Raw genomic sequence first — 18,549 nt, forward strand, 5'->3', positions numbered from 1 at the left:
GACAAGTTGGTGGAGGAGGAATGGTACAAGGACAGGATGAGATGGAGGAGGCTCATATACCACACCCAGAAAACTGGAGATGGTTTATGATGATGACATGGTTTAAGCATGCATGCTATGATTTACAATTCCTTGGATGGGAATGACAGTATTTCCATTTCTTTAAAAGTAAAATTCCTGTTATTCATTCAGCAAACAGTAATATTTTTACATAATTCAACAAGTTTTCTGCTTGATTTTGCAGTGTTGTTGTGTTGTTTGAATTTCCCTGTTCACTGAATTTCTGAAAATAGTATTTAATACTTATCATGCATCCAATGATAACAGCTAGCCTCTAAATGGTGAGGGAGTTTCATATTGAGTGGGGGCATAGATATTTACTATCCAATATTAAAGTACAACAACATTGTAAATGTATCTACCAAACAGATGTACAATATGCCTTAAATAGTCCGGCCCCGGGTTCGATTCCCGGGTGAGTTTATCAGATAATTTAAACCCAAGAAACCACAAGCCACAGCTTATCCACCTTAACCCTGTATTATATTAGAAATGCTTCTATAGCACCTCTTAAAATTTAATAGAGATAATTGTAATTCATTACATACATTACAAAAATATTTGAGGTTGTAGGCCTTTTTATTGTAACTGGTCAAAATATGTAAACTGCAATGAATGTAAATCACTTATTTCTTACAATGTAAATTGAAAATGACATGGATTTCTACCCTCTTTCTCTCATTATTTTCTGCGTCCATTTCAAACTTGTGTATCGCCACAGTGATTGAGAGTGACTGGGACGTAACCACAACATCACTGTGGTTGAATAGCATATGCACATCACCTGCCTGCAAACCCGCTTACAGTGCTGGGCACCAGTGGGGTGAAATGCCCAGCGTGAGAACCTCTGGTATAGACAGAGAGCAACTGTATCATGCTCTGATTGAACTGGGAGGAAAATGCGTAAAGCAGGTGAGAATGACAATGAGTGAGACAAGAAGCAGTACAAAAATGTGGGGAATGATGTCCGAGACATTTGGTATTCAAAATGGGGTACAGCAGGCAGACGTGTTGGTATGTCTCTTTTTAATCTTGCCTCGGAGAAGGTGATGAGAGATGCAAACCTCCTGAACAGGAGAACTATTTTCTATAGATCAGTGCAGATACTTGCATATGCTGATGACACACATATAGTAGCAAGAACTCGAAAGGCAGTGAAAATGACATTCATTACCCTTGAACAGGCCAATAGGAATATGGGACTGAACATCAACTGGCAGAAAGCTAAATATATGGCTGCTGGGAAAGTATGTAAGGAGAACATGACACCCTCAGTAACTGTGGGCAATTACACCTTTGAGAGATTTGAGCAGTTTAAATATCTACTCAAATTATACCTCCTATAACAGAGATTGGCAGCAGCAAAGAGAGCTTATTTTGCTTTAATAAGACTTCTCTCCTCAAGGCTCTTGACTTGTATCACCAAATTAACCATCTACAAAACATTTACAAGACCTGTGCTTACATATGCCTTGGAAACCTAGCCATTAACAGGAAAATATACCTGAATGCTGGATGGCTTTGAAAGAAAGATTTGAAGAATCATTGGCCCAATCTGTGAAAGAGGAAAATGGAGGAGAAGGTACAATCATGAAGTGTACAACATTTATAAAGATCCACCGATTAGAAGAATAGTGAAATCAGCCAGATTGAGGTGGGTCAGACACGTAGCACAGGTGAGTGATAAAGAAGTACCTAAAAATTGGAAAGCTTTAGCAGTGGGTCAAGATAACTGGCAGAAGATTGTTGAAGAGGCCAAACAGTAGTACAACAGTCAGTTTACAGATCTTACATGTCAATTGCTTTCATCCCCATCACCTACATCAGGAACTCCACAGGTGAGATTTTAAAGGTCAGATTGATTTCTTTGCATGAATACTGAGGCAAATGGTACATGATTACACATTTTTGTTGAAAATCTTGTTTTTGGATGTGTTGTGATTACATACAGCATTATGAATCATCATAACATGCACTACTGGAGTGTTGACAATACCTACTCAGTAAAGGAAGCAGCATTTCAGGCACAATGAGGAGTAAATGTCTGGTGTGGTATGTTGCATGACCACCTAATTGGCCGCCCATATCTTTGAGAGCCATTTGAGAGGAGTCCACTACCTACAGTTCTTCTGCAATCAAATACCACTTTTACTAGAGGAAGTGCCCCTTACATGACTGTGTAACCACGTGGTATCAACACGATGGAGCTCCATTACACATCAGCAGTATTAACAATAGCCCAGTTGATGGATAGGAAGGTGAGGACCTGTCATCTCAACTGCCAGATCATCCTATTTAATGCCACTGGACCTCCTTGTGTGGGGCCATTTGAAACAAATACTGTATGCTCAATAGCTGAAAGATCCCAAGTACCTTCAAAATCCCATTGCGGCAGCCTGAAGATCCGTAATACCTACCATGTTCCGAGTCCGAATTTCAGTTTAATGGCATGCTCAGATATGCATTAATGAAGAAGGCTAGCTGTTCGAACTCTTATTTCATAAGCACCCAGTCACAGAATAAGAATATGCAGGATAACTAAGCCATTATCTTAATTAATTTTTGTAGTAATATTTCTTTTCTAGTAGAGCAGGAGAGAAGGTCTAATGGCTTTAAGTCTATCAAAATAATTAGATAAATGAATGACACAAACAACAGCCCCACAACATAAGGGCAGGAAGAAAATCAAAAATGCAAAACATAGCTACTTGGGATCTGAACCTGCACCCATGTACATTAGCAACTCACATGCTTCATGCCCATTCCAACTTCGCTAACCATTCACACAGTGCATAGTTGGTGGGTGTTAGTTTACCCAGTATTCTGCAGGTAGACCTAATGTACACTTACACATGGGCAAAGTTTAGTTTTTAGTAGCAGTGAGTTATCACATCTGTTCAGAAGCAATATTATTCCACGATCCATGGCATAAGGCCTTCAGGCCACTAGAGAGGGTGTGCAGCACAATCTACATTGTCATGCACCAGCAGGGCCGTATATTTGTAGGTCTATACAATGTGTGTGGCCTAAACTAAAAATATAAGGGGCAGTAGACTTACATAGTATATCCCTTTTACATTAGAATGTAATTTAAGCAAAGCTATACAAACCTGAACCCATCTCTTGCCAGAAGATCAATGTTTGGAGTATCAACTGTTTTAGGCCAGTTTGCACCAACATCACCCCAACCCATATCATCAGCAACTATCAGTACAATATTTGGTCGCTCACCTATCATCTTCGTTTGTATATCAACCTCATTGTCTTCTCTTCCAAACACTTGAGAATTACTGTCAATCAGCACTTCCACACAGCAGACAGAACTCATCACCACAAGTAATGTCCAATGTGGGAGAAACATCATTGAAATAATGACTCTAACACTTTATCACCTGAAAGTAAATGTAAACAAAAGTCTTAACATGAAGATCAAAGTTCAAGCTTCAATTTCTTTCAATACCATAACTAGAGAATGAATAACTTAAAGAAATCACTATACAATACACCTATAGTTGATTTCTGTAGATATTTCTTATGACTAGTTTAGCAATTTCATAAAAGCAATTCGGAAATTCTTGCAAAAGATTCATTTTTTGAGGCAAATTATTACAGTTGAAATTACACAGAAATGAGAGTATATTGTGTTTTTATAACGATTTACAGAAGAAAAGCAGAACTCTTTGCATGTCAGAAACTTGAGTAATTTTACATAATCTATTGAAAATATTATTATCAAGTTACATATTTGTGATCATACATTAGAATAGAAATGTTTGGTCATTAATTGTACTTGAACTAGTTAAAGCTGCAATAACATTATCTGGAAACATATGGTATGTATGAATGCTGATCATTATTTCTCTTAAGCTCTGCCAATACACATCACTAAATCACAGTTGCATCACAAGTAGCAGCTGCTACTTGACCTCAAGAATGAACTACAAACCAAAATGTAACATGCTATGGTCAAGTTACGCAGTGTTCCTCACATTTGTTACATCAATGACTCACATTCTTGGATATATAACAGAAAATACATTGTAGAGACATGCTTCATATAACCAAGTGTTATATTTGGAACGTACTCCCACTTTAAAATATAGTATAATTTTACTTAATCTCCATCGTCATGTCATGACATAAGTAATGGAAAGGAACAATAAATGTTAAATCATATGTTATACAGGGTGTACCGGTGATGATGTTACAAACTTTCAGGGACGATGGGGGATGGCAAATGGATCAATTTGAGATAAGAAACCATATTCCAGAAACAAATGAGTCAAAAGTTAAGCAAAATTTTACTCATTTAAGTCCATTTACCTACACAAATATCACAAGCTGCTCCATTTACAACAAATGTTCGAAATGGCGTCTGCCTGCATCAATGCAGGCATGACATTATCGCATAAAGTTCTGTCATACCCGTTTGAATATCTCTGGTGTCGTTTGAACTGTTAAGAATAGACGGACATTAAACAACTTGGATTATAAATAACTTTTAACTTGATCATTTCCGAACCACGGTTCCTTATCTCATATTGATCCATTTGCCGTCCTCCATCACCCATGAAAATTTGTAACATCATCACAGATACAGCGTGTATAAAGACAGAAATAGGAAAAGTAACACATAATAGGATAAAAATAATGACAGGTCAGTGCAGGAAGAGGGAAATAAGAGAGAGGATGCATCTTCATATACTGCCAACTCTAGATAGTTTGGCTCTCTCCTATACTACCTACCTTTTCTGGGTTGGTCGAAACAGGCTAAGAACTGCCAGAAGCTGAATCTGGGCCTCTTATACAGACTAATGAACAAAGTGTAAAAGGCACATCCCGAAAAAGCAGAGAGACAATAACGTAGAGCAGAGGTGAATTTAAATGAATTAAGTTTATTAACATAAAGGCAGAGGGAAACGGTCTGAAGATTAGCATTAAAAACAAACTAATGGGGATACAGGGAGTAAAATACTTGCACACATAAAATGCAACGATGCTCCAACCACAGTAAAAATTATTTCACTTATCAATCTGTTTTCTTTGCATCTTGCACCATCACAACAAAGATAACATGTTCTGCGATACTTCTTTTTTTTTTTTTTTTTTTTTTTTTTTTTTACCAGACAGTGACAACAGAATTAAAACATGATCCAAAGTATTTCTTTCCCAAAAATTACCATTAACTATCTCGAGGTGAAAGTAACAGCTTTCACACAATAAATCTAACAGCTCCCCAGATAACGTCAAGGTTTCATAAAATATGGCTTCCGAAAATCCCCACAGAGACTACATCCCCATAAATCAAAGACGCCAGTGAACCAAGACCAGCAGAAAAGTAAACAAATATGGAATTCAGGAAGGTAAGAAAGGGGTTGCCATAGTTACATAAGTAAATAAACATGACTTAGAAAGCAAGTAAAATGAGAGCAAAATCCTGAAATAAACAAATTAATCGGCTGAGGAAGCTGGAAAGAATGGTGAGATAAAATAAGAATAATGACAAAAACAGATATCAACAAGATACTGAAAAGTAACACAGGTCCAATAACCATCCACACTCGCACACACTCAGAGACCAAACACATGAAGCAGAGGGTATAAAAGATACATTACGACAAGAATCGTAACATTTAATGATAAGAATCCTAACAGCATGACATGATTCAGTCAACGGCTCATGAGCTTGACCTGAGAGCACAGATCAGAAACCTGGGTCACCTCAAAGAGGCCTAGTTCACCCAGTCTAAACACATAACGTAAATAACTTACACGCCGCATAACACGTATTCATATCGTACAGTAACAGCGTTAAATCGCAATGCAGAACATAACCTCGAGCCAAAACATCGAAAATACAGAGAAATAAAAGGTCTCCAACCAAAACAACGAGCAAACTTGTCACACACACGTATAATCAGATCGGTACCACCTTTCACTCTCTGCAGGAACAAGTACACATAAGCAGATATGAAATGAAAGGAATGACAGTGAAATGAGTCTACATCAAAATTATAAAAGAATAATACACTAAACAAGGAATCTCTCTGTAAACAAACTAGCATAACTATGGTAAGCCGAGAATGACTGGAACAAACATTACCCACAGAAAGGATAAGTAGAATAAATACCTTGAGATTGGAGTGGTCATATTCACGACTCTAAACATTGAGAGCCATTTAAGATAATGATTACATTTTTTATAGTAACATCTGTACGAGATGAAAGCCACGTTGCAGATCAACGTCTCCCAACTTTTCTCAAAACTTATTACAGTCAGATGACCAGAGATAGCTAGAATCAAAGGTAAAACAGAAAGAAATGCTTTGGCAATCCTCTGTTACACGAGGTGCCATCTGTCTAATCGGGACGAACCACACATCAAGTCTGGCATAGAAAATACTAAGCAGCCATAACAGACTGACCTATAATATTGCAAAGAATGCAATATCTGTAAAATACAAAAGCAAGATATGGAGGTAATGAGGTCCGGCTCACTCCTCACAAATATCAGTTTTCTACATCCATTTCTTCTGAGCACCTGATAAGCTCATTTCAGCTTCCCAGCTTCATTAGGAAGGCAGGTTTCAGTACTCAATGACAGATCTTCAGTGTTTATGTGGGAAGTGTTGTGGATAACCACAGGAGAAGGAGAAATGAATACATGAAGTATAAGACCAGGATCGCATGAGAAAAGGATCCTAGCAGGTTGATATAAGTTATCCTACATTTCCCTCCCACATTAAGATCTGTCGAGTTGGCCTGTCAGTAAGTGCTGAAGCCCGCCCTCCTGGTGAAGAAATTAGCTCGTCGGGGACTGAGAAAAAATGGATGGAGAAGAACTGACACTGATGAGGAGAGAGTCAATCTATTTGAAGATGTGGAGATTGACATTGTCTCCTCTTTCTATAGCCCCTTTTAGCTGCCACAGTGGGTCAGTGGACTCATGAACCTGAGTTCACAGATTTGATCGTGGCCGAGGTTGTCGATTTCTTAAGGATATAATAGAGTTTGAGGGATGTTCCACCATTCAACACATTGCAAATTATGTTAAATTTATTAAGCGAAGACCGGTTTCGACTCCCTTGGAGTCATCATCAGTTCTTGTTGAATATCATATCAAGGGGAATCTTATAACAATCATCATTAAGGTTGCCTACATACATCTCAATTGGTTGACAAAAGACAACAATATAAAATTATACACATAATGGCGATTGTCTAGAAACATATCAATAGGTTGTAAAACATAGTGACAAATTATGCTCACAATGACATGGAACATTTTGCACTTTAAGAAAGATCTTGGTTCTGGGTTTAAAACACTGTCGTGTGCTTGTAGCACACGGAGCAGACTGCCAGTCTTGTTACAATCAGTTTGAAAACATGTGAATCAGTTGAAATAAAAAACTAATTAAAAATTATATACATATTGACTGAAGACGTTTGGCACTTTAAGAAAGTTCTTGGTTCTGGATTGAAAATACTGCCGAGTGTTTGTGGAACACTGAACAGACTTGTTGGTCTGTCTCAATCTACTTGAAAAAATGTGAACTAGTTGAAATATACAAATCGAATTGTAACGTACACATGATATGCAATACTTAGAACTTTAAAAAATTCTTGGTTCTCGTTTAAACTGCCGTGTGTTCGTGGAACAAAGAACAAATCTGTTGGTCTTGTTTCAATCTACTGGAAACATATGCACTGGTTGAAAATATACACATTGACATGAAACACATATAATGATATAAAATACTTGGCTCTTTAAGAATGTTCTTGGACTTATTGGTCTAGTTTCAATCTAATTAAAGTAGATGAAATATATACACATTGAAATGAAATGCACATAAAGATATAAAGTACTTGGCACTTAAAAAGTTCTTGGTTCTGGTTTAAAAAACTATCGTGTGTTCGTGGAACATGGAACAGACTTGTTGGTCTGGAAACAAATGCACTAGATGAAAATATACACATTGACATGAAACTTATACATTGACATGAAACACATGGCACATTAAGAATGTTCATGGATTTGGGTTAAAAAATACTGTTGTATGTTTGTATAACTCGGACCAGACTTATCAGTCTTGCCACGATTATCTTGAAAATATGTGAACCTTTTGAAACAAAACTTAATGACCAATTATACCACACAATCACAAGAAACGTTTGGTAATTTACAAAAGTTCTTGGATCTGGGCTAAAATACTGCACGTATGTTTGAAGAACACGGAATGGACTTGTTTTATCTACTTGGAAAAATGAATCAGTTGAAATATATACATTAACTTGAAACACCTGGTATTTTAAGAAAGTTCTCGGATTTGATTTAAAATTATTGCTGTGTGTTTGTGGAACACTTGTCGGTCTTGTTTCAATCAACTTGAATATATGACATAGTTGGAATTAAATATGTTTGACAATGAAACATTTAATAAATGTAGAAATTGCTTGTTCTAGTTTACATAATCTTGCAGTGCTTTAGTATAGTATGGAACAAACTTATTGGCTTTGTGGTGAGCTGATGTTACAAATAATTGGTAGATTTAAATTGGCTGAAGAGCTGGGGGAACATCCTTCGTTATGGAACACTTGCTTATGAAGTTGAAACTGTCGCCTACTATTGTTGTTGATGTAGAATTGGTGATGGTATGGCTTTGGTTTATGGAACCGTGCACTGAAGGTGGGTGTCTGAGGAAAAGAAAAAGAAAAGAAAGAAATGAGAAACTGTTATGTGTGTTCAAGTTTAATTGCAAAATGATATTTATATGACTTACTCACTCTGTTCCCACTCGCGCTGACCTGCCATTAGAAGAGTGGGTTACGATCTCATTCAACTGTGCTTGTGTGTGTGTGTGGTGCTTATTGTTGGCTAGGAGAGGGGGGAGGGGTTGGCTTGCTTTGGGTTGGTTGAGGTGTGGAGGGGGGGTGTGCGAGAGAGGGGAAGTGATTCACTGTCGAGCTGTTCTGCCTAGATATGTCTTGATGATGAGGGGATGAATGGCCTCGTAAAGAATGTTTGATTTTTGGTGGATTAGTTCAGATTATGATTAAAATGAACTTGTTGGTCTAACGATATGTACAGTAAAACATTTCTTTGATGTTGAGTAGGGGTTCCTTTTCCATGGTTTCAATTATTTGTAGGTCTTTGTCTATGTTGGAAAATTTATGATTGGATTCATGCATGTGTAGACCCTTGGTTGAATGTCTGTTATGTTTGACTGCATTAATATGTTCGATGTACCTGGTGTTAAAGCTCCTTCCTGTCTGTCCAATGTAAAACCCTGTGTTTTTTAAATAGGTTTGTTATTTGGTAAACAGAATCGTTGCTGAAGGTAAAAACTGAAAAAACTGTCCTTTTGTTTCTTTTCTTTAATAAGAGTAGATTTAGGTTTGTTTTGAATTTTAGATATAATTTGGTTGATGAACCTTTTGTTGTACCCATTAGAAAGAACTATTGCCCTGATGGTGTCTAGTTCTTCTTTAGGTTGGAACGAGATAATGGAATATTAAAAGCTCTGTGGACAAAGCTATAAAAGGCTGCTTTTTTGTGGGAGCTAGGGTGGATTGAATGTTGTTTTATAGTGTTGATAGTTTGTGTAGGGTTCCTGTAAATGTCATAAGTGAGGGAGTGTTGATCTCTTGTGACTGTTAAATCCGGAAAGTTCAGAGAACGGTTGGATTCTGTTTCCAATGTGAACTGTACATGGGGACTCAGTTTGTTCAACTCCTCAAGAATGGTTAGGCTGTTGGTGTGCTTTCCATCTAAAATTGTGAAGGTGTCATTGACAAACCTAGTCCAGATTAAAATGTGTTTTATTTTGCTGATGTGAGTATGTTCTAGGTGGTCTGGGTAAATGTCTGCCATGATGCTCAATGCGGGGGAGGATCCCATTTGGGGGCCGTTTTGTTGATATATTATTCCGTTAAAAACAAAATAATAATAATTATTATTAAATGTAAATTTAACCAGACTAATTAATTCATCTATTTCAAGTTTACTCAGTTTACTATGCTGTTGCAAGTTACTTTGTATGATGGAAATGGTCTCGTCTAAAGGAATGCTTGGGTACATATTCTTGATGTCGAAAGATGCTGGTGAATGGTAAGATTGGATTATGAGGTTTTTGGTGTTGTTCCAAAATTCTATTATGTTTTTAATGGAATTTTTGCTTGAAGGACATAGTGTTTTTTAAAGAATCTTTCGATGAATTGGGCTAGTTTGTAGGTAGGGCTGGGTCTGAAATTAACTATTGGTCTTACTGGGGTGTTTGCTTTATGGATTTTGGAGAGTGCCCTTGCTGTTGGAAGTTTGGGGTTGGTATTAATTAATTTACTGGAATCTTGTTCACTGAGAATAAATGAAGTATTCTTAAGTAGAAGTTCCAGATTTTTCTGAATTCTTTGGGTGGGGTCTTTTTTAATTGTTTTGTAATTTCCTTCTTGAAAAAAGTTGGCGGCGGTTTTTTGGATGTAGTCTTCTTTGCTTAATATGACGGAGGTACTTCCTTTACCCGCTTGTGTAACTATGAGATTGTTAGATTTTATTTTCTCTTTTAATTGGTTGATTTGTTGGCGTTGGTTGGAGCTATTGTTGGGTTTGTTATTTTCTTGGTTGTTAATTAGTTTCGTTAATCTTTTTCTGGCTTCACATCTAATTTCTTCTTGATGTGTGGGGAGTTTACTAATTGTGTGTTCAGTTTCTGTAACTAGGGTGTTTAATTCTTCGTATCTGAATTGCAGACTCCAATTGAATTTCGGACCTCTGCTTAAAATTTCAATTTCAGTTTCATTAAAGGTTGTTATAGAAATATTTACGATTGGTGGATTGAAATTATGTTCATTGGGTATTTCGTTGCCAGTGTCCAAGTCTGGTGTGGTACCTCTTTTATTTAACTTAGGAGATGTGGAGTGATTGTTATTGATGTGCGCTTTTTTGAGGTTATCTATTTTCTTGTTGAGATTGTCTAGTTTCTTAGCGGCAATATTTTCCGTTACGTAAAGTATATGTCTAAGAAAATCGTCCCAATAAGTTGGGGGAAGGTTGCGAGCTGCGTCTAAGTGAGCCTCGTAGAGTTGACAAAAATGTTTTCTTCTTGTATAGGAACTTAACTTCTTCTTTTAGCCAAATTTTGTTGGTTTTATTATGGGTGTTTCATGTATGGAATGTTGACCTTGTTTTATGTTGCAGGCTTTTAAAAATCTAGGAGTTAGATTATTGAGAAGGCTTTCTTCAAAAAGGTGATATCTTTGTTAATGATTGTTATCTTTTTCCTCAGACTGAAATATTTGTAAGCGTATTTGTGTGCCTGGTTGACCGTACTATCATAGGTTATGACAGGTTAAAGATAGTCAAAATTTTGGCACTCCATGTTGTTGTTGGTATGTGGCACACTCAATGACAGCTGATAAAATTAACTCAGCCATAGTGTCCATTCCAGAAGAATTCTCCTTTCTCTGCTAGACAGTAGCACAACCAGAATGTGCCACTTAAATGACACTACTTTAGAAGGTCTGTAACACGGTAGCTGAGGCCATAATTGCTGCCTCTTCTGATGCTGACCTGTCATTGAATTTATCCTGCTATGTGTTCTTTTTCATGTTTCTGTCTTTATATATAAGTCTTGACAATTACAAACAAGAACAGTCAGGAAGAGTGACAGATGTGAGTCACAAACCTTATCCAGTTTCCTGTCTTGATAAATTTCTGAGAGGCTGAAGATGTTGCATGTCTTGTAGTGGTCAACTACGAAGATGATGTCCCATTTTCACACAAGCCAAATACTGGGCTGTACCTTATCTTCAGCTTCAATCACTTCTTTCCCTGGAGTACATACATGGAGTACAATTTAAGACTTCGTAGCAGAGTACTGAGGAAAAGAAGCGCAACAAAGCGGAGACAGTGAGCACAGTGCCCACAATGGCAAGTGGACGTAATCGTCATAAAGAAGCGGCATGATTATGCCTATAAAACAAAACTAAAATGAAATCACCAGACATATACAGCACATGCACAGGACAAATAAAGAAAGACGGAAATAAAGCAAACAAATAAACTAGAAAATGAAAATAAACACCAGTATTTACAGAAGATGTTGAAAGTGATCTCCTTGAGCTGTGATGCAAGGTTCACATCTCTTAATAAGATTTGTTCTGTGAATAGACATGTTGTTGTTGATGTTTGAGTCATCAGTCCATAGACTGGTTTGATACAGCTCTCCATGCCCCTATCCTGTGCTATCCTTTTCATTTCTACATAAATACTACATCTTACATCTGTTCTAATCTGCTTGCCATATTCGTATCTTGGTCTACCCCTACCATTTTTAAAACTTACACTTCCCTAAAAAACCAACTGTACAAGTCCTGGGTGTCTTAAGATGTGCCCTATCATTCTATCTCTTCTTCTGGTTAAATTTAGCCAAATCGATCTCCTCTCACCAATATGAGTCAGTATCTCTTCATTCGTGATTCTGTCTACCCATCTTATCTTCAGCATTCTTCTGTAACACCACATTACAAAAGCTTCTATTCTCTTTCTTTCTGAGCTAGTTATCACCCATGTTTCACTTCCATACAATGCCACGCTCCAGATGAAAGCCTTCAAAAACATCTTTCTAATTCCTATATCATGTTCGAGGTGAACAAATTTCTTTTCTTAGGAAAGGCCTTCCTTGCTTGTGCTAGTCTGCATTTTATGTCCTCCTTACTTCTAACATTATTAGTTATTTTACTATCCAAGTAACAATATTCATCTACTTCCTTTAAGACTTCATTTTCTAATCTAATATTTCCTGCATCACCTCACTTTGTTTGACTGCACTAAATTACTTTTGTTTTGGACTTATTTACAATATTCATCTACTTCCTTTAAGACATCATTTTCTAATCTAATATTTCCTGCATCACCTCACTTTGTTCGACCGCACTAAATTACTTTTGCTTTGGACTTATTTATTTTCATCTTGTATTCCTTTTCCAACACCCTGTCCATACCATTCAGCAATTTCTTCAGATCTTTTGCAGAGTCAGATAAAATAACCATATCATTGGCAAATCTCAGGGTTTTGATTTCCTCTCCTTGGACTTTGATTCCCTTTCCAAAGTCCTCTTTGATTTCCTTTATCGCCTGTTCTATGTAAACACTGAAAAGGAGAGGGGACAAACTGCAGCCTTGCTTCACTCCTTTCTGGATGGCTGCCTCTTTTTCAAAGCCCTCAATTCTTATCACTGGAGACTGATTTTTGTATAGATTGTAGATAATTCTCCTTTCTCGGTGTCTGATCCCGATCACCTTCAGAATCTCAAATAGCTTGGTCCAATCAACATTATCGAATGCCTTTTCTATATCTATGAAAGCCATGTACGTGGGCTTGTTTTTCCTAATTCAGTCCTCTAAGATACAAGTAATGAAAATCATTAGACATAAAGTCAGGATTACTTCATGTGTTCCCACATATCCTCTGAAGCCAAACTGATCTTCTCCCAACACAGTATCAACTTGTCTTTCCAGTCTTCTGTAAATAACATGGTTAAAATTTTACAGGCATGAGATAATACACTAATGCTGCAGTAGTTTTCACACTTATTAGCACCAACTTTCTTGAGAATATGTATAACAACATTCTGCCAAAAATCGGATGGCACTTCTCCTGTATCATACATCTTACACACTAAACGGAATAACCTCTCCATACTGGCTTCTCCTAAGGCAGTCAGTAATTCTGAGGGTATGTCATCAATTCCTGGTGCCTTGTTCCTACTTAGTTCTCTCTCAAAGCTTTGTCAAATTCTGACCTCAAAATTGGGTCTCCCATGTCACCAGCATCAACAGCCTCTTCTTGTTCCAGAACCCTATCATCTACTTCTTTACCTTGATACAACTGGTGGATATGTTCCTACCATCTTTCTGACTTGTCTTCTTTCCCTAGAAGTGGTTTTCCATCTGAGCTTTTAATATTCATACACCTAGTTTTCCTTTCTCCAATGGTTTCCTTGATTTTCCTGTACCGGGCAAGTGGGCCGTGCGGTTAGGTGTGCACAGCTGTGTCTGTGTTGGTGCGACATAAAGCAACTAGCAAAAATAAAATTTTAAAAATTTCCTGTATGCATTATCTACCTTTCCTAGGACCATACAACCTTCAACATTCTTGTACTTCTCTTTCAGCCATTCTTCCTTAGCTGTTCTGCAGTTTCTATCTACTTCATTCTTTATTTGCCTGTATTCTTTTCTGCCCTGCTAATTTTTTGCATTCTTGTACTTTTGTTGTTCGTCAATCAGGTCTAGTATTTCTAGAGTTATCCATTGTTTTTTAGTTGATTTTTCCTTTCTTCCTAACTTTTCTTCAGCAGCCTTACTGATCTCACTCTTCATGACCGTCCATTTTTCCTCTCTTGTGTTTCCTTCAGCCTTTTCATTTAGTCCTTGTGCAACATGTTCCTTGAAACAATCCCCCACACTCTTTTCTTTCAACTTGTCTAGATCCCATCTCCTTGCATTCCTTCCTTTCTTCAATTTGTTCAGTTTCAGATGGCATTCCATGACCAACAGGTTGTGGTCAGAGTCCACATCTGCTCCTGGGAAAGTCTTGCAATCCAACACCTGGTTTCTGAATCTCTGCCTAATCATAATGAAGTTTATTTGATACCTTCCAGTGTCTCCAGGTCTCGTCCATGTATACAGCCATCATTTATGGTATTTGAACCAAATGCTGGCAGTGACTAAATTATGATCGGAGCAAAATTCAACCAGCCAGCTTCCTCTTTCATTCCTTTGTCCCAATCCCAATTCTCCTACTATGTTACCTTCTCTTCCTTGGCCTACCACTGCATTCCAGTCTCCCATCACAATTAGATTCTCGTCACTTTTTACATATTGTATTGAACTGTCTATCTTTTCGTATATTCTTTTGATTTCTTCATCATCCACTGAACTAGTAGGCATATAGACCTGCACTATTGTGGTGGGCATTAGCTTGATATTTATCTTGACAACAATAATCCTTTCACTATGCTGGTCATAGCAGCTTACCCGCTGCCCCATTTTCTTATTCATTAAACCAACTCCTTTCCCCTGTTTGATTTTTTGTTGATAATTCTGTAGTCCCCTGACCAAATATCCTGCTCTTTCGCCAACATACTTCACTTATACCAACTACATCTAACTAAGTCTATCCATCTCCCTTTTCAGATTCTCTAACCTACCACAACGATTCAAACTTCTAACATTCCACGCCCCGACTCGCCGAATATCAATATCCATCTTCTTGATGATTGCCCCCTCTCGTGTAGTCCTCACCCAGAGATCCGAATGGGGGACTATTTTACCTCGAGAAAATTTTACCCGGGAGGAAGCCATCATCAGTACATCATTCATACAGAGAGAGCTGCATGTCCTCGGGAGTAAGTTATGGCTGTAGTTTCCTGTTGCTTTCAGCCATGTAGCAGTATCAACATACAGTAGCTAAGCCATGTTAAGTAATATTACAAGACCATATCAGTCAATCATTTAGACTGCCACCCTTGCAACTTCCGAAAGGCTGCTACCCCCCTTTTGATGAACCATTCGTTAGTCTGGTCTCTCAACAGATACCCATCCGATATGGTTGCACCTACGGCCTGGCTACCTGCTTCATTGGGATATGCAAGCCTCTCCATCACGGCAAGGTCAGATGGTTCACAGGGGAGGGTGAATTGACATATTCACTCAAATGAAAAGTGCTTTTTTGCGCATGAAAAGAGAGTTTGGATCCACAATCCTGTCATGGTCACTATTCATTAATCAATTACAAAATCTTATTCATGCAATGGAAATGTAGGCTGTATGTTGTGAACTGAATGAGACCGATAAGGTCATAAATGTAATAACTGTGTTGCATTACGTGCTAATGAATGTTAAATACCAGTTTTTTTGAGCTACTCTCCAAAGCGACTTATGTAGACTGACTAGTAGTCTTGCCTGTATATCTTCTAAACTCTCCTGTGTGAGAGCTGTTCTCCTTCTCTGTTTTTTTTCTCATTAGTTTCTTCTTCTTGTACAAATAACACTCGACCAAAAATTTTATCTGCATTGTAGTGTACTTAACCATCACGATAATAACCTTACAACATACCATAAAAGTCCAACAGTTACTAGCGAACTGAGCAACGGAGCTATAAACATCTGATTCGTCACCTGTCAGCACATCTTACCAAGCCAAGATTGACACAATCCCGTGACCACAAGTGCGAAGTTTTTTTTTTTTTTTGCGTGCACCGACACAGAAAGGTCTTATGGCGACGATGGGATAGGCCTGGGAATTGGAAGGAAGCGGCTGTGGACTTACTCACGGTACAGCCCCGGCATTTGCCTGGTGTGAAAATGGGAAACCACGGAAAACCATCTTCAGGGCTGCCGACAGTGGAGCTCGAACCCACTATCTCCCGATTACTGGATACTGGCCGCACTTAAGCGACTGCAGCTATCGAGCTCGGTAGTGCGAAGTCTTACATTATACTCCCTGTATTTCCTATCTCAGTGTCACCATAAATCTATCTGCGTTACAGCAATGCTGAATAACTAGAAAGAAAGGGAGAGGAAGACACAAGATCCAAATTTCGTTAAATATACAATTAACTTTAAAGGTAGTCACAATAATAACATTCCATTATATAAAGAAGTAGCTTTGTCTTACAGAAAGATACATACTTTTTAAAGCAGATTCAATTCAAACTTAAGGAGAAGTCCAAAGAAATTACGGCTAAGATTAGTCTTCCCAACAAGGACGATGTAATGTATATCATATAAAACTACAGTGCTTTTTAAAGCATATACATGCTTTAATATTGATATAACAAACCATTAAGTCTGCTGTTGTCATATTCATTCTTGCACATTTCTTCATCTAAGTAACAATTTCAGCCCAGGTTTGTTTTCAGAGAGGCAGTATCTACAAACTTTTATTTATAGTTTATTACTTCACTACATGAGTTAAAACTACATCACATATTACATTATTTTAGCCTTGTATTTATTTTTTTAATAATAATAATAATAATAATAATAATAATAATAATAATAATAATAATAATAATAATAACAATAACAACACAGCAATACATCTGAATCTGTCCCAAATAATACATTACCATATTTATTCATGTATAGGTATCACTACTTTTCCCCCCCTAAATTGGAGAGGAAAATGGAGTCCAATTTATATTCAAAATAAGAGATAAAACAGGTTTCACACTGAAAATGTTATTCTTAACTAACACCATATACATTTTAAAATATGTAACCAATATATTCCCTCATGTTGGCATACTGTTAACTTTTACTGTTTGTCACTCTCAGATGATGCAGGCCACACTGTTGCTTTAAAGCTTTTGGAAACTCTTTCTTCTGATATGAGGTAACATGCAGGCACAATCCATTCAGATACTTGTGACAGCAAAGGTTTTTGCCCATCGTCCATTGGGTGACATCTCCGTAGAATTAAATCTCTAGTCACCGATTAGCTATTTTCTTGTGCACAACACCCCACTTGTTCTTAAAAATTCAGAGTATAATTTTCTCTTACTGACAGTAACTATTTAACTCAAAATAATGATGGAAAGAGGAATGTTAAACCACACACCAACCCCTTTGTTAATCTGGGAGAGGCCACGTTCACTCCTTGGGCATGAGAGATCACACTGGATTTTTAGATCAGGATGTTTCAAATGGTGCATTACTGTAATGTACTGATTTTCCAACCAATCTGTATTGCTTGCTATGAATATTTTTTTATTTTTTATTTTTGTATTTTGGGAGTTTTTTCCTTGTTGATACGTTATTTTACATAGAAAACAGTTTCTGGCAAACTTTTTAATAATAATTTTCACAAATTACAAGATTAACTTAAAATGCCAGTTCAGTCAAAGAATTCTAACTATAACGAGAACATTTTATCCACTACAAATTGTAACAATAATATACGGTACCAATAACTGTAACAAAGATAAAACAAACGGAATATCATATGTCATGTGGACACAAGTTCCCATAGGACTACTTATTGACTTTCAGGACCACTTCTCCTTGCATATACAGTACAACTTGAAACTGTACTCTTTGCAAATGTACAACTAACATACGCAGCACAGTGTTTTGGTTTCTTGGTACTTGCACCAATCACAGTAGGCACAACGGCTGGGCTCTTCTTCCTGCCTCAATGGTGCAGGCTCTTAGCATTCCACATTAGGTGCCTCCTGCTCATTGCATTCTGTTAGGATGATGCATATCCTCATCTTCATCTTCCTGGATAAGCAGTTTATTTTTTCTTGAAATTGTAGGTATTCCACACATAGTTACCAGAAAAGCTTCTTCAGAAATTGCCACTGAATTATGGTTGCTTGCATATCATCTCTTGTAATGATGATCTGTGTTTATTGCAGCAACATTTAACAGTCCATTGAAAACAGTGAATGGCCAGTGACGGCAAGTACTTGGAACTACAGTCCATA

General features: G+C 37.3%; 1 protein-coding gene across 5 annotated transcripts in view; it reads right to left on the minus strand.

Annotated features, from left to right (window-relative positions):
* LOC136876359 (arylsulfatase G) overlaps positions 1-18,549 on the minus strand; it is a 387,207-nt gene that overhangs the window by 86,998 nt on the left and 281,660 nt on the right. For 3 of the 5 annotated variants that reach the window (XM_068228390.1, XM_068228391.1, XM_068228389.1), the window contains exon 3: positions 3,171-3,452. In XM_068228390.1, the coding sequence (XP_068084491.1) occupies positions 3,171-3,424 (254 nt within the window). In that variant the 5' untranslated portion in view covers positions 3,425-3,452. Of the gene's footprint in view, positions 1-3,170; positions 3,453-18,549 lie in introns of those variants that run through there. The other 2 variants (XM_068228394.1, XM_068228393.1) reach the window with 1 other exon arrangement.

The sequence above is a fragment of the Anabrus simplex genome, chromosome 6 (assembly GCF_040414725.1).
Source record: "Anabrus simplex isolate iqAnaSimp1 chromosome 6, ASM4041472v1, whole genome shotgun sequence".
In the NCBI taxonomy this organism is placed as follows: Eukaryota; Metazoa; Arthropoda; class Insecta; order Orthoptera; family Tettigoniidae; genus Anabrus; species Anabrus simplex.